At 41.0% G+C, this 17,772-nt stretch overlaps 1 protein-coding gene across 4 annotated transcripts in view; it reads right to left on the bottom strand.

The window, feature by feature from the left end:
* Window positions 1-1,327: 1,327 nt before the first annotated feature.
* Window positions 1,328-17,772, bottom strand: part of LOC106177732 (sacsin) — a 32,020-nt gene continuing 15,575 nt past the window's right edge. For 3 of the 4 annotated variants that reach the window (XM_013560596.3, XM_086995311.1, XM_013560603.3), the window contains exons 3-6: window positions 9,169-9,547; window positions 4,208-8,867; window positions 3,674-3,930; window positions 1,328-3,344 (exon numbers count right to left, since the gene is read on the bottom strand). In XM_013560596.3, coding sequence (XP_013416050.2) covers window positions 2,566-3,344; window positions 3,674-3,930; window positions 4,208-8,867; window positions 9,169-9,547 — 6,075 coding nt within the window. In that variant the 3' untranslated portion in view covers window positions 1,328-2,565. The remainder of the gene's footprint in view (window positions 3,345-3,673; window positions 3,931-4,207; window positions 8,868-9,168; window positions 9,548-17,772) is intronic. The other variant, XM_013560619.3, reaches the window with a different exon arrangement.

Consider the following 17,772-nt stretch of genomic DNA (forward strand, 5'->3'; position numbering starts at 1 on the left):
CTTCTGGAAAGTTTATCCGTTTACTTCTTCCTTTTTCTGGTTGAAAAAAAAAAAGAACGTCGTTCTAAATGGGGTCGAGGTCTTACCTCTGCCGTGACGCTGTGTTCTCAATCGAAGACGGCAGCGTGACACCTACTTCTACATCACACGACGTGACGGCGTTGGAATTACCCAGTCAGCATGGGCATATTTCATTTCAGTTATCACACCTAGGTCACCAGTCGTGTGGTTATTTTTCATGTCTCCACACCACACCTGAGCTACAAAACCAGTAACGGCACTAGTCGCCCGTCCTTCCTAGCACCCCCAACGTGGTGTACATTTCAAATTCCATTGCGGTCTCTCTAATGATGTCATTCTCTTCACGTTCAACCAACTGCCTTTGCCCACTGGGAAGTGACAGTAAAATAGATACTAGCCAGAAATATGCATTGTGCATTAACGGCTGCGATATACAGGTTTTATGAGGGCTAGATGTTTTGTTTGGGCCTTAGGAAAGGGTGGTTGCGTGAAATTGAAACCGCGACTGTTGCCCCTCCTCCTATCCATCATCTGTAGTGTGACAAAGACGGCGTGACGTCATGGAAGGGGGAGGGGTGTCTTTGAGATAAAAGAGGCCGGATGATGGGTGAAACAAGTTTAGATACGAAATACATTGGCTTTGTTCTTTGATTGGAGATGCTGACGTCTCAGTGTGGATGTGTGAAAACTTTATAATTAATAGGTTTGCCCTGTCTTTCATTTTCTTTGTATGTTTTCATTTCTATTTTTTATTTCCAATTATTATTATTATTATTATCATTATTATTATTATTATTATATCTGCTTTAGGTTGGTGTCTCATTTGCTAAATTCGAGTTTTATCGTTATTGGCCGCATTTTCTTAGTTTTTATTTTCAGATTTGCCAAGAGAGAGAGAGATGTAGAATACAGCACGTCAATTTTACTTTTAAATTACTAATTATAGTGATGTCAGGTTGGTTATAACCATACAAGCCACCAAGTGAACAGAAAGATTAAGCATCGGCGGTGTCTTTTCGTGAAAGGACCTCTTACATTGCATGCGATATGTGAAAACTAAACTGTTGCGGTCTCACAGCGCACTTTACTTGAGAGAGAGAGAGAGGGAGGAAGGAAGGAAAAAAATATTGCTGGGGTTGTATATGAAAACTGCACTGTATACTATTATATTGGTCTTTTGGTCTTAAACATTTAAACGTTCATTTTTTTTTTTTTTTGGGGGGGGAGATATTATATATTAGCAACGGGTGGAAACAGTATTATTCTTAACGAGAGTGAAAGAGAGAAAGAGACAAACTTCTAGAACTGTGCATATTGCATTTCGCTATTTATTCATGCCAAAAAGTTACAGCAGCAAACAAATACCATTTCACACGCAAGAGTGTGCATACATGAATAACCCGAAACAAGACAGTGACCGAGATTTTTCAAATCTCTTACTTTGAGTAAGCTAGACTACTTGTATGTGCTTCGAGACAATGCTTTTTCTGAGATTCCAAACCTGCTTGGCCGACAATACGGTTTCCAAATAAAGGAGCAGTCATAGCTTTAAAACAGCGTTTCATCAGTAAAAAGGGTTCCACTTTAAAGTGTCATTCACTTAATCCTCATCTATAAACACAATGGTCCACAAATAAAAATACGTCGTGGGCATGTATATTCGCTTTAACAAAATTTCCACTCGTTCTTAAAAATAAAAGAACGCCTTGGGTAAAACGTAAAATAATAAAAATGGAATAATAATAAATGATCATTTGTTTTTAGTACATAAAGCTGGTATACCTATCATAAATATCAAAGATATACAAATTACACCAGTGCTGAATTGTTTATATATACATATACAAACGGATCTTAAACCGTGCTTCTAAAAATGCCAGAACTTTTGTACTATAATATTTATGGATACTCGCTTGAAGCATCCCTTTTCCTACGTATGAAGCAATGAATAGAGGTTATAAAATAAGGCAACAAATGTTTACCCAGAACAAATACAATAAATAATGAGTGAAAACAGTTGTCAACTGGTGCAATAAATATCATAATTATCATGAAATCGTCTTTAGGCATAGCAAGCATTACAAGGATGATGCAATTTCTACTTTTCGACAGACAAGAACAGGCGACATTTTGTCTCTATGCATATTTGTTAAGATTTTGCATGAATAAACTTGAAGTAGTATACATTTTAGTTAATTACTTATGGCGATATCATGTGGGATATGTACAGGCATATTTTGGGTCGAGTCGCCAATATTACCATTGACAATACGGATCGAATTTTGAACAGTGCAAAGTTTCTATTATGCAGTTTGTATTGAAATAATCCGGTGTGACAGGACTAGTAGTCCCTTAGAAACAGTAGCCCGTTCCCAATTACTTTCTACAGGTGGTATTCATCACATATACTAACTCCAATTTCCCGACTAACTCTAACCTGTACTAATCATATGGGACCCCGGACTTCCATTCCTAGGACTACCATTCCTGTCACACCGACACTTCAAAATTAAAACCAAGTATTCTATTCCAATCTCCCCAGAATCAAGAAGAACAACTCTTGCTCGTAACAAGTTTCGCTTTTGGCTTATCGCTGGCAGCAAATGTTTCAAAGTCATTGAATTCCTCCATATACTCTATCATCGCCTCTACAGTTTCAACTATATCCTGAGCGAGTGATTCCGTATAGTTATCGGATATAGTCTTTGATTCATCCAGAAGACTCAAGTCAAAACTGAACAAATAATTCGCGTTAAGTTTCCTCAAAAACGAGATGTCGTCAGACAGACGCTCTGGTAGCCCCGGAAGATCTCGAAGTTTCTCGAGCAGTTTTGGAAGATATCGCGTCATTTGGAGATCGTGGTGATTCTCCTCTTCTGTCTTCTGAAGAATCGAAGCCACCAACATTTTTCGTACGACTTCGTAGCAAATCGTGCAGGCCCACTCGTACCCATGGTTCTGTTTCATAATTTTCGCACAATCGAGATCTCGTTTGGCCTGACGAAACCATTCCTTTGGCGGGTCAAGGCGGTCGGTAGGTGGCGCGTCGATCTTGATTCCTTCTTTCATCTCGGTTTTTGTTTCAGAAGAATCAGCCTCCTTTGTCTCTGTCGTGGGACTGGGTTGGGTATCGAAAAACTCTTCCCCATCGGTCCCAGGCGAAAATGGACTGTCGTCTGCTCCGTCTTCCATCGGTGACGTTGCTGTACGCTGAGAGCTGGTGTCGTCCTCAGTCGCTGTTGACGGGCTTTCGTCAGGCTCAGCGCTCTCAGACGTTGGTCTGTCTTTAGCTGACTCGCTCCTTGGAGTTGACTTTGGTTCTGCTGGGTGTCACAAGAAAAAGAAAAAAATGTTACAAGAAATATCAAAATGTCGTGGATATTTTAGGAAAATACGTTCATCATGCATGTATTAATGTCCTCTTTTATAATCAAAAGGTGAAACGAAACAAATGCAATGTACTTTCATTAAACACAGAAATATCAAAGCATCCTTCAATCAGCTCAATTATAAAAGACAGTATTTTCAAAAACGGAGCCTATTCGTATACCTAACACGGTAAAACATGTATTCCTGGTAACAGACCGCTAAAAAAATCGTTTCACCAAAACATTATCCGCAGTATAACTTCACATTTGACATGCATTCTCACCTGGTTTATCTGCAGGTTTAGAAGGTTCAGGTGGTGGTTCTGGTCGCTGAAAGTTAAACCGGAAGTTGGCCGGGTTGGGACGATTAAACATATTTCCCTGCCCCTCGGCTTGCTCCTTAACGGGGTAAATCTTCTGAAGGCGGTCCAACTCTGCCTTCAGATGCTTAAACACCTCCGTCGCCATTAAAGTTCCCCCTGCTTTATCGGGATGCCACTTCAGGAACAGCCTTTTTCGCAGCTTGTCTCTCTCGTCATATCTACAGGAAAAATACACGTTTAGATTGCAGTTTTTTACTATATTTATCCTTTGTTATATGTTACCATGTAAATTACCGAACCTGTAACATTATTGACTGGTCAGATATATAACATTATAAACCTGATGCTGAATTTAACACCACATGTATTAATTTCATTTTATATCTACTCCAATCTTCTCTTCTAATATTTACCCTAATACTCATAGTAAACTGAAAACAAAATTTTCAGTTTTCGTTTATATATTGACTTATCACAATAATACTGAACAATTACCTCATAGGATCGCGGAAGACTTCTTCTAACAGGCGAGTCACCTGACGCTTCTGTTCCTCGATCTCCATCCCCTCTTTCAACCTCCTGTACATCTCTTCCGCCTCCGACAACTCCCTCATCAGCGCCCTCTGATGAGCAACATTGTCGGACTTCCGCTTCACCTCCCGATAAAGATCTAGCGACTGCGCAGTTAGAGGGTTCTCAAGGCCGACGTCTATAATGTACTCACGGAACATGTTGGAAACGTCAACCGGTTGTTCCTTGCGCTTACACTCTCGTATGATACGTGCGTGGATCATTTCGTTCTCATATTCGGGGAGCATGTACGCGACGTACTCTTTCGGTTGGAAACGAACATCCGGGTCACAACTGTACATCCAGTGGTCCTCGGGATCTATGAAGGCACCAAGTCTGGGTCTGGTCATCATGTCATCGTCCAGAGTGGACAACCCCTCCTCGACCAAAAATTCATCTAAATGATCTATCTTGCATCGGAGAAGTTTCGCAATTTTTCCTGAATCAATGCTGAAGGCGTTATTGGCACACAGCATGGTCTTTATGGCGTCTGCGACTGCTGAGACCATGTCTGCGTCACCGGGGTACTCGTCGTAGTGTTTAATGAACAGACGCATGTACCCTTCGTCCGAAACCTCGTGGTGGACCAGCTTCGGGGTGCTTATCAATTCCGTCGGGATGCCGCGCTCACAGAGGTAACAGTCTATCTTTTCAAAGCAGATGAAATCCATCACCTTTAACCTCTCAATGTTGTCTTCATAGTCGTCTCGATCAGGGTCCGGGGAGTGGCCCATCAGCATCAGTACATGCCCAAAGGCGTCTTGCGAGATTCGCATGCGGTATTCTTGCATGAAGGGACAGGTGGGACCTTTCATACAACGATACCGTACCACAGCCATTTGCTGGACCATATCAGACAGAATCTTGGGTCTTAACTCGTCCGGCAGGAGGTTGATGTACTCTCGCGGATGCTTTGGGAGGTTACAGCTTTGTAATTTGCATAGGTACTTGTATTTTTTCTTCTTGAATTTCTTCGCTATCATTTTGTTGTCGTTCACGATGAGTTGACTGGAGACGACCATGACTGCTTTGTCGGATGGCAAAAAGAGTGGGCCGGCGGTTAATTCGCTCTCTATATCCTGCTGAAGGGATGCAAAGAGGCCATATACGGCCGTGCTGGCAGTCTGTTTCTGGTTAGTTTTGAGGGGATTTGTGCCAGATTCGGTCCGCAGCTTGTTGAGTACATTTGCATAGGTATTGGGCTTGGGACTCTTCACGGCTCCAAGACGCTTGAATAATTCGTCGTACTTGGCCAAAGACATCGGTCTGGCGTACAGGTAAGGGTGCAGGGTGTCACTGTCAATGTCTGAGGGGAAGTTCAACACAACCTGGTCAGGTCGGACTCTTATTGTACCATCGTTAAGGACTATACACCTTGCCGTCTGTAGAGCTTTCATTTCCTTACACGTGTCACACCCAGGGTTGTTACAATCACACTTGAGCAGAAGAAAATCGTAAATATGCACCAAGACTTTCTCAAGCTCTTTCAAGGCTTCGTCTGAAAGCTGGTCGGTTACGGCCTCGCATAACTGTATGCAGTGCTGAGTGACGTCGGCGACGGAGGGCACCTGTTGCACGCCAAGAATATCGACAAGATTGTCGGGAATTTTTGCCCACTGGGGGAGGGTCGGGTTCACAGACCACGCCAGCAGGTCGTGCTGCAGGAGCTGGTGCTCTTGTCTACTCTCGTACTGCAGTGAGCCGGATAACTTCTGGAAACCTTCCGGCTGCTTTGGTGGGCAAACCGAGATGAGTTCGTCGTCATAGTCGATGGTGACTGCTGGAATAAACGGGATTTCTGAAAGCTGACGGAGAACGTCCTCCTCGAACTCGTTCAGGACAGCTGTGGAGAGGACGATCTGAGCAAATTTCTGAGCCTCCTCCATATCCTCGGACATCTGGGATACCGCCTCGGCGCACTTAATCAGTTCCGCCGCTTCTATCTCGGTTTTCAGACCAGCAACCCGCAGAAGCTCCCTCCACTCCGGTCCACAGAATTCCTCCGGAAGTGGATGCAGGTCTCCAGCCAAGTGTAGTATTCCCATATCCAAGTCATAAAAATTACTGGCAAGCAGGAAATTACCTTCATAAGGGATGAAGGGCAGTTTCTGAAGTTCTGAGGTAAACATATGCTTTGCTTGGTCTGTACCGAATGACAACAGCATCGGTAAAACAGAGTCTCGAATGCACTCCAAATGGGATTGTCTCATTTCTCTATCTATGCTGGCAAATTTGGGGAAAACATGATCCGTGTAGACATCTATTGTATTTTTCTTGCTGATACCTAACGCTGTGTACAAGTCACTGTAGGCCTTTTTCTCCTTCAGCAACACACGGTCCGAACTTCTCATGTAGCCTGTGATCCCTTTCGTAGGAATGGAATCGTCTAAAACTGCTACAGAAACAGCAGACGCTATGGACCTGAAGTCCCCTTCAATAGTTTCATAAATTGGGAGGAGACGCAACGTCTTAAGAAAGACGCCACTGCGACGAATTGACTCTAAGTCGTTTTTAAAGAAGAACAAGAACGTTTCACATTCTTCTTCGGAAAACTCACAACTATGAAACGGGTAGACAGTGAGCATGTACAGAATGTCCTCCGGGTGAGAAGCGTCCATAACACACGGCGACGCCATATCACTTATGTCCTGATCCGTGAGGTCGTCGTCTACAAGGTCAGTGGTGTCTAAAGTTGGGAGACCCATTTTCCGGACTATGGTCTGAATGTCTTTCGAAGAGTTGCAAAGATTTACCAGATTCTTGCCCTCGCCTACTTTATAGAAGCGGCCGTCCGAGCCTGGTAGTATAGGCAGGTCGCTCATCATGACCATGACGGTCCTGTTGTTGTATCTGTTTGTATTTTCCCGTAGAAACTTCCACATTAGGGTGAGCCATGCGCGATCTCTGACACATGGTGAAGTTGCTTGTATGTAGTTTGGAATGTCTGCGACCACCAATTTTCGCACGGGGGTATTGGTGTAGGTTTGGGCCACATTCAAAAGTGGTGCCAAATCTTCGTGGATGAACAAGTCTTGGTTGTATGGCAACAAGGTTTTGTACTCGAGGGACAAAAACACGGGCGATCTACGCCGAAATTCTTTCAGCTGGTTTGTCATGGTGACACACAGAGGCAATCCGTCGAGCCGATGGTAGTCTTGGTTGCTCTCTTCTAGGAGACAATACTCTAAGAGAATCTTGGCGTTATCTACAGTGCGTAGTTCAGTTGCAGAGATTGGCTTTGGAAGACCCATCCGTGTGGCTGCGTCTTTAAGGCAGCTTGTGGCTACCCTGGGGGTGAGAAAGTCTATGTCTTTCATTTTGGCTGCAAGTATCCGTTCTGTGATCTCGGGAAAGTTGCATATGTTAACGCCCAACACCATGAGGCTTTTCTCCACGTCTTCATTGTGGTCTTCTCCGTGTACAAAATATAAGTCCTTTGGTCCAAAGAATTCAACCTTCTGTCGAGCATCATTTGAGACACTCGAGGGTCGCAGCAAAGGTATCACAGGCAGATTGTTGTGTAGTATACAGAAATACAAATCTTTGACTAGTTCTTGGTAATATGATTCGGTGGCGACCTCTATGTGTGGAAACAACCTCAGATACCACTCGCCAACGTTGCGGGTATCGACCTGTCTGGTAATACTGCGTAGAAAGGAGCAATAAGCTGGGACTAGCACGTGATGGAGCAACACACGATTCCAATCACCAAACGCGGTGTTTGACCATAGGCTACGGCGAGAGGAGTGGATGGCAAAATGCCCATTGACGTGCACGGGTAGGCCGTTCTCGATAGGGAGCTGTAGGAAGCAGAAAGTCTCGCCCTTCAAGTCTTCATTATCACGTCTTGAGGCGAGGCCTGCTATGGGACTGAATTTTTTCCCTGAGAACGACCCTCCCACGAACTCATTTAGAAACTCTGATTCGTCTTCCGTAAAGTCACCATGAAAACCAAACGTTTGATTGACAGTCCAGTTTGTGGTGTTGAATTCATCCTCTGTCACCATGTTGTAAGTGATGGAATTTTTCGTAATATCCCCGACACCGATCCTCCCCTCCATAAGTGCCTTGATTTCAGTAGACAGACGCTGGTAGGAGGACTTAATCTCCCGGTGGTCTATGGCACTTATCTTGCGTTTAACTTCGGTGACCATCTCTTTATTCCCATCGGGATGAATCACCATAACACCTATATAGTCCACAGTCTTGGTAAACAAAAGGCACTTATGAAGAAGCAACCTGAACTCTATCGTCTCCAGATCTCTCTGCATTTCCTGAAGGCAGTCCTCGTCGTAATGCCGATTAGAAATTTTGGAATTCATCTCTTTTGTGCGAAGGGGAAATCGGAACACCGTGCTACCGCTCTGCTGGACATACTCATCAAGAAAGCCCCGGATGACGTCAGACCACGTGGTTTTGAACTCAGGTTCCTCCTTAAAGTTCACGTGACCACCAGGGCAGCCGTTGTTTGCTCCTGGGACGTAGGTCAAATGGGGGTCAAACATGCAGAGGTTGACACCATCTGACAACAAAGTCGGGCAGTCGGTCATCTGGTAAACTACGTTGAAACCGATGCCAAACTGACCTGCAAAGAAATATTGTTAATGCCCTTAATACAAAAGCACTGCTATAATTACGAACCGCCTGTTGTTTTTATAACTCTTTTGGGTTCGTTTAAAGAAGATTAGGAAGGTTCTTGATATTTTTACCGCCTTATTATACATGTACCATGGGAAAATTATTCGTCATATAACTTATATAAATTGTGCTTCAAAGTTACATTCACTGTAAATTAAGTTTAATCAAAGAATCATATAACATACACCGATCTTTGACACATCTTATCATAAATAAGTAATTACTACATGTAAACTAATTTTAGGTACCTGTTTTATCCGGATCACTGCTTTTGCTTCCCACTCCAAGCTTCTGTATAGCTTCAATATCGTTATCTGTGAAGATGGCGTTATTGTACACACAAAGTGATGGTCCCTGCAGTGGTTTCCATTCGTCCCACACATTTTCTGTCGGCAGATGGCGCTTGTCCAAGATGAACATGACCCTGCTAGCTTTTGCGTCGTCTGCATTTTGGGTTAGCTCCTTGACAACTTCTTCCAAGCCTATCCCTTTTGTGTCACCGACATATTGGTTTATAATGTTTTTAATTCTAACCGTAGGTGGTTCATGTTGACCGAAGCGGTTAAACCTGGGTTTGCGCTTCTCGTGCTCGCCGTTGGCAGCATCGTAAATTGGCCGAATCGGAGCCTAGGAGAAAAGAAAAAAACAAATAAACACTTAAACGATTTCGAAGTTAGCAAAAGGCGGGATTGTAAATGAAACGGCATTGTAAATGAAATATGAAAGAAGTGTACATGAAGATGCAAGCTGAACAATGCAAAAACATCATGGTCAAGATAAAGATAATTAACTGTTATGACAAATCCAATTCCTTGCGTGCCTCGATTTCCAACTGTACTTTACCGCGTACAATATATATTTACCACCAGCATCTAAAATATAACGTGATGCCGATGAGTCAGTCGAAACATTAAAACTTCATTATGCTATCTAATTTAGACTTTCAACATCCATGGTGGTTCAATCAGAGCATTTTCAACTACTTTTCGATTGGACCAAATACTGAACCAACGGCGGTGGTTCCCTTTCTTTTTTCATCTACATATAAAAACCTACAATCAGCAAACACTGGATGACCAAGATAAAGAACTACCTCTTAAGCACTTGAGCTTAGATAAAATGCTTTTAAATTTCGCTTTGCCCAAAAGCAATGGAACAGGATGGCAGTACTTCACGTGCAGACAAAACAGCAGACATCTATAAATGTCCGCAGAAAACCTGATTGCCTCTAACATTTGTTGAAACTCAATAAAATGCACATACAGCATTATGTAATATTTGTGCAATAAAATCAATTTGTACGTAACGCGTAACGACCACATAGAAGAGTGCCTGCTGTAATAGTCGTGCTTATGATTCTATACAGAACCAAATGCTTATCCGAGTCTTACATTAATTGTCCAATCATCATTCTGAACCAGAACTGAAATCTGCAATACAGTGCTTCAAAGCAGATACTTAATGATGAGTGTTCGTTCATAAGCGTTTTGTAATTATTAAATTTTATTAAAACAAAGGTTTCAATACTACCCTTGATTAATCTGATTAATGGGTGATTTAGTGTATTAACTGGCATAGGAAGACTGTCAGCATAAATGACTACAAGGTCCTCGGTGCGTGCTCCAAAGAACGTCCACGGTTTAACTACTATGTGCATAAATGTACTGAATAATGTAAAATATTGAACGGCTTTATATGGTTCGCACTAGCTGTACACAGGACAGATAGAGTGTGGTTACACACAGTGCTCGTGGCGAGTACCACGTATAAAGCCAACGAGCTTCAGACGTACTTGTCAATATATGTATGATTAATGTGGATGTGCACAGATGTCAAGTAGTCCATCCACTAATTAATGAGACGACTGTGTGACACAGGCTGACACGTGCTTTCGGGACACCTCAATTAACGCAATGCCAGATTTCACCTTACCTGAGGTATGCTTTTGCCTTCCATTGAAATCTGCATATGTCAGGTGGCACATGGATGCGATATACGTCTCTTCCTACTAGTACTGTGTCATGATATTAAAGCGGTCGTGACCACAATTCCATGCTATGCAGATCCTTACATATCGTATATGCATATTTCATTTTTGCTGTACTGCATACTCATCTTAAAGTAAATGCACAGACAATATGGCCGTGCTTCTGAGATTGATTGATTTTATACATGCAGCCCAGTCGCCATCCGTCAATGGGGAGAAACACTGTAAATCCAGCCATACATGGTTAGCCTTATTCTATATTCTAACTACCTGCATGAAGTTTTCCATTTAAAAATCAGCAATATCTCATACACACAGTCGAATATGCCGTCCCAATCTAGCTCCGAACTGCAACGCGAACCATGCCCAGTAGTGTTTCTCTTTCTGTTCTAATGACACTGTAGGTATAACGCAGCGTGTGATAAAAAGGCACAGCAGGGTCAGTATACCGTTAATGCCACTGAAGATCCAATATTATATGGGCCCGTTGCACAATAAAGGGTTGATGCGATAGATTCGTGCGATGCGTGAATAGTTCCGGTATTGCTAATCTAGCTAATAATAACTTCACTTACTGTCAGGAAAGCCTACTGAAGACGTGGCACTGAAATTCCTCTCGGAGTATAGAACAGTCAAAAATTACTTTGCAATGGAAATATCCAACTGCGCGGTATATTTCAAAACAGATAGGGAAAAATATCCCTATCACTTCTGATTGAAATCATATATTGATACCGAATAAAATTCCAAGAACTTGGAACCCGATCAATAATGTCAAAATACACATATATATCGGAATTGTAAATACCTGTGACTACAAAGCACGTTAGAAGCAGGTGCTGTCTGAAGTCACTACATGTAGGTATACGCACACCTCATGCTGTTCATTTTCTCAGCTGATACATATGCTGATAGGTATTGGATAGGACCGCTGGGAGGAAAGGCAGTCAATACGGATATTTTTAATTACCTCTAGTTTAGACTTTGGAATGAGATATATGTTTAGGGGAACATAGTTATCAATATGAAAGAACTTAAAATCACCTGTTGTTTCTACTTCCACTCCTTCCTAAGCCATGTGTAACCACATCCTTATTAAAGCTGTTTAAAGCAGTAAACATTAAAAGAAGTAAACTTTCAATATTTTAACATAGTCAATAATATACCCCTTGCCCCTTTTCATGACATTTGGGGGGAAAGTGCAAACTCGCTTTTACTGGCTGTAGATAGACAAATGAAATGAGTTGTGCTGTTTCACCTTTATGAGAACATCTAACACAACAAAGCAGCAACACCATTCGAGACACCTCGAGTGATTTCGTCGAGGCACGAAATCGTCCGCAGTTGGCCGAATGGCAGCAACGCCCTCTATACTATTCAGACTGTCGTAGATTATGACTCTAGATTTCATATACAGTGCTCTCAAACATAATTTAAATGCTTAAATCCCCCGCGACAAAAAAAAAAAAAAAGAAAGAAAGAAAGAAAGAAAGAGAGAAGGTTAATCAAGTGTTAACGCAGAAGATAAGGCACAGCATAATACCGTGCTAAGTTGAAATACGAACCAGTTTTGCCCTGTTAGGAAAAATAACCAGTTCTTCCAGTGTTTGGTGATATGCAAACAGACCGCAGGTGGGCAGCAGTAGGCGCTTCCATTTAAGGTATAGGATTTACGTACGATTAACCAAGGTGGTTTTAAAAAGAATGATATTCAACCATTTAAAGAGTTTTTTCAGGGCATCTGTGGTATCTTAGATTTTTCGTGAAACATGTCAAAAGGTATCAATAAAAGTGTGTTCTTCTTTTCTCAAACCTCATGATCTGGCCCTTAGACCCCATTCCCATACCCAGATCGATCTAGTAGGATCAACCCATCTTCGAGGGGATTCTCGCTAAATTGCATTCAGATTAAGCGGCTTAAGTGTCTGGCACGCCTACCGAAGCTGTTAAACGATAGTTACTTACCCCGTAACAGCTTCATTAGGCGTGCCAGACATCAGAGCCGCTTAAGGTGAATGTAATTTAGCGAGAAACCCCTCGGAGATGGGTCGATCCTGCTAGATCTATCTAGATATGGGAAAGGGGTCTTAAACCCCTGTCTATCTTGGTACCATAACTCAGACTCCCGTCAAGAATAGTCTGGCAAATACATGCTTTGGTTCACCAAGAGGGTAGGGTGTTGGATGTCTTCGTCTCGTACATCCATACATCTTCCCACCTCTGTCGGGTTAAGCACTCTCTGCGTGCTTAATCCTGTTTTACTGTCCCGGTGTTAATGTTTCGCACTTAACGCTTACGGTGCCATTTAATGGGATATTAGCTCTCTTTACAATATGCCGTTTTCACGCTTATCTGCAATTTTGTTTCTTTTTGCAAAATGGGAAAATGTGTTATAAAACGAATAGGGATAGTTAGTTAAAGCATCATCACAATTGTCTTCCTCGGGTTTCAGATGGACAGGTGAGACCCAGACACCTGCGGATTCGGTATGCGGTAATGGGTACTTAATGTAAATAACATGGGTGTAATGCATCGTAGATAGAGGTAATGCTCTTCAACTTCAACCGAGCATGAAATAAAATATGTTTATAATTTCCTGCAATTTTGCGACGTTTCCCCATCGACATCTTGTCGGATTTTAGCACATGGAGTCTTTTGTGCATATCTCTTAAACGCAAAGTTTTTTTAGGGCGCAGAAATGGTTTTCTTAAACAGTCTCAACTGTCAGGTATGTTTTACTTATGAATAACGGAATATAAAATAAATCATATGACAAGCAGAATCGAACTTCGTCTTCTTCTTATCGTTGTTTTTGAATACGACTTTAAACAAATGTAGGCTGTTCTGTAATTCGTCTGAAAAACAAGGATGCTGTGACACTGACACAAGTTCTCATTTTTCGCAGATAGATTATTTGTTCAACAAATCGCGCATACTGAGACAAAAGGTAATAAAAATCACAACAAAATGATTCTGAGAATACAGTTTCATTGAAATTACTTATTTTTCACTATGGCTATGTTTAATAGGCTGTCCGTGATAGGCTTACAACCGTGAAAATTTAAAGTCTCAAATTAACGTACAAAAATACGCGCACTGGAATTAAAAGCAACAAAAACACAAATTGACAAACAAAGCGCACTTAGAGAAAATACAGTCCGTGGAAATGATTTCTTGTTGTGTTTATATTTTCATACAGCTCATGATACCTTAAACATTGCCAAGGCCTACATCAGACGCTATTTAGTGTTGTAATACTTCCTTAAATCATATTTATCTTGTCTGGGCCTCCATACGTGCCACACCACATTAAACAGCACTTCTTGTTAAAGAGGTTTGACTGCAGTGATTAACAAGTCAGGCGTCTATTTTATCTTGGGCGAATTTAAGTGAAAGTTTGTGTCTGTGAAGAGAGAAGCACTGAAGGTGTGTGTGTGTGTGTGTGTGTACACATGAGAGAGAGAGAGAGAAAGGGAGAGAGAGAGAGAGAAATATGGCGGGAGAGGGGTGAAATATGTGAAGCGAGAGGAGAGGGAGGAGAAAAAGAGGTGGAGAATACACATCTCTTTTTCGCCAAGAGGACAACCACAAGAGTGAACAAACCAGTATTATTGGAGTAAAACCGCAACTTATCCTACTTTCGGGCCGTGTGTTTTAGACTTTGCGTCGAAGTCTCTCAAAGAATAATTAGAAATATAGTCCTGTTACTTATGGGACACTTCATTCTACAAGTGTCTATATTAATTTGTGCCTTCTTTTTTCATATTGGTGTTTGATAAGCCTTACGAACCCTTGTTTAACGCTCCAGTATATATTAAAGTGATAATGGGTATAACTTTAAAGTCACGCAGATGAGCACGAGTATATTAGCCACTGATCTTCATACATCATATTAACACATGATTGCCCACGGAGTAACATCGACTCAAATGACAACTTCTCATACTTCTCTTCTTTTTGTCCTGGTTTCTATTGCATACATACCCTAGAAGTATGTTCGATAAAATAAACCTGTCACTGCCATATATATATGTATATATAACTATATATATATACATAATTCAAAAATATCATTTACATCATATTCATTTAGGCTACGTGCAGATATTGTGCTGTTCGAAACAGATACACGCAGTAATATCTTTAAAGAGATTTTTTTCTCTGTACACATGAAGCCTCTCCAGCCAGACATTAAGCTATCCCGCTGTCCCCGCTGTATGTGACATGAATAAGGACTGCTAGTTTATGGCATTAAAAGTCCATAAAGCGACTTCAAAGTGTGAATATTAAAACAAAGCATCAGTATTCCATAAAGACAAGGTACATACTTTGATTAATTGAAGTATGTCATCATTTTTGTACTATAGCCATGCCATATTGTATATTTACAAACCAGAGGTGAACACCACTTCGCTAAAAAAGACAAAGCATTTTTTAAAAGTTTTTTAAAAGTGTCAGCCAATACAAAGGTATCACAACGAATTCTCCGTTTTGCACGCAAATTAGGACACGCGCTCATCAGGACAGGGACCATGGGAACGGGGAGCAGAAAAAATGGCAGTTGCATTTCTCACGCCATAAAGGTTCACAGCAGGGCCAATAACGTAAAATAAAATAAAATAATGGTGACATCATCTCGAGAGTGTTTCAGCTCTCCAGGCCTTGTATGGCCATCAGAAGCTACGACACGTCTCGAGCCACGTAAAAGGGGCATGCTGAATGCCAATGTCCAAATCCTTGGCAGAGATGGCACAGGTGATATCAATCTCTTCTAACAGCCATCAATTAGGACAAACCGGACAAGTGTATTTGCACTTAGAAAGCTTGACATACGACGGTCTGCCTGTCCCTTGATAAGTGTTATGCATCAGCACAAATACCTATCATTTCTTCTTCTTTTTAGGGAGGAGGGGGGCATTTTGCAAATCATTTATCATATCTTTAGTTGTGCTTGGTAAAGAAATTTACATGTATACGTCATTTTGACTCTGCAAGTTGTTTATAAAATTCTTCATAAAATATTTTGAAGGTTGAAAAAAACTAGCAAACAGACATGCAAAGTCTTGTTTTGCCTTGTTTTTCATAAAATTTATTCATTTATTTCGTTGTTAATTAATTTTATTTACTCGTTGATTTTTAGATTTCACTCGGTGTAGGGCATGCGTCCATTTCGAATAATGCACAATAGGATCACAACAGAAATACAAAACATGGAAATAAATAGTTTCTTTGCATAATGAAGTTACTTTGGTAACATAACTATGCAGGCAAATCTGTCTTCAATGCATATCTTATAAACGCATAACATAAAGAGTCGACAGGGTTTTGTCTCGGGTTGCCTCTGATGGTAGACGCCAAGGGGCATATGACATTCATTCATGCATTTGGATACATCCTCCAGCATGTACACATACAACGACATGGCTTGTTAACAAGAACAGCATCAAGAACCTCCTATATTAATAACCTGGCATCTTAGTCATGATGTAGCGAAGATTGCCAACATAAACGCCCATGGTAAAGACCTACATCACTGTACTTTACAGCTCATGGTGATTGAGAGCCATGTACATGTACACTTGTTGCTTGTCGCAGGAAATTAACGCCTCTGGATACCCCATTACTTTAATTTCTGGACGCCTCAGACAACTATTTGAAAAGTATGTCCTGCATTAATTTTCGTGAATAAAAAAAAAATAAAAATTAAAAACTATTTGAAAACTAGTAAGAAATCGTTTTCGAAAGAGGCTGAACGTATTTTTGCCAATGAGGCATGGTGTTTCTGCCTTCGGACATGATTCTTTACTTTTGTACCATCTTTACATAATTAAGAGACAATGTAAAATCAATTTCTGTGTATCTGAAAATTATAAAGTGTTTTGTTTTGTGTTTAAGTGTTTTTACGGTCACAGGACTAATTGCTCCACTATCATGCCCAAAAAATATGAATCAGCCGTTTTTTTTATGCCCAACATAAGTGGAACTGTACATTGAAGTGTGTGAAAAGCAACAAAAATCCTAATTTCCCTTTTAAAACTTTGGTTAAATGCCTTCTGACGTGATTTCCCTAATATAAATTGCTGTTGTAGAACTCATTGTTGTTTCCACAAAATAAATTGAGTTAAACCCTTTGAAAACAAACCGAATTTTATTCTCATAAAGGGCGACCCTGGATCTCCAAGGTCGGTGACATTAAATTATGGATATCATAAAATTGGTGTATGTATCTATATTTATATATATATATGTACGTATTGCGGTTTTATTTGTTATGTGGTTAGTAACCATTGAACAGTGTGGTAGACGCATTTTCACCAAGGAAATTGAAGAAGGGTGTCAAAATAACCATTTCAAACAACATTTACCCCAGGAGAGATGCAGCAAAATATGTTCCATGGGAGTAGAAAAAGAGTGCATGCGTGCTCCTTTAAATTTACAGACATGATAAATAAATATAATATATCCTTTTCAAAATATGACTTCTTTCGGCAACTTTTTTTAAAACATCGGTAACCCCATTTGAGGGAGGGCGTTTTTTCATTCATGTCTCAAAAACCCTTCACCTTGTGTCCGAGAGGCATATACCTGATGAACGACTAAAGGCTAGTGGACGGTAGATGACGTCAACGTTAAGTTCACTGGCGGCGTTTTAAGGGGTGGGCGCCTGCTAAGGTTAACTATAAGATTCATCACATGGAGATGACCTACTTAACGGTGCAAGGATTCCAGGCCAATCTCAATTTTGTCACACAGGTCGTATAGTCTGATTTAACATCTGAATAATATGCTGTATTTTCAACATTTCTTTAATATTGAACATTTTACTTTCGTTATTTTCATTGAACATATTCATTTTTCCCCGCTT

This window comes from Lingula anatina, chromosome 9 (genome assembly GCF_051362555.1).
Source record: "Lingula anatina isolate TDL-2025a chromosome 9, LinAna3.0, whole genome shotgun sequence".
NCBI classification, from domain to species: domain Eukaryota; kingdom Metazoa; phylum Brachiopoda; class Lingulata; order Lingulida; family Lingulidae; genus Lingula; species Lingula anatina.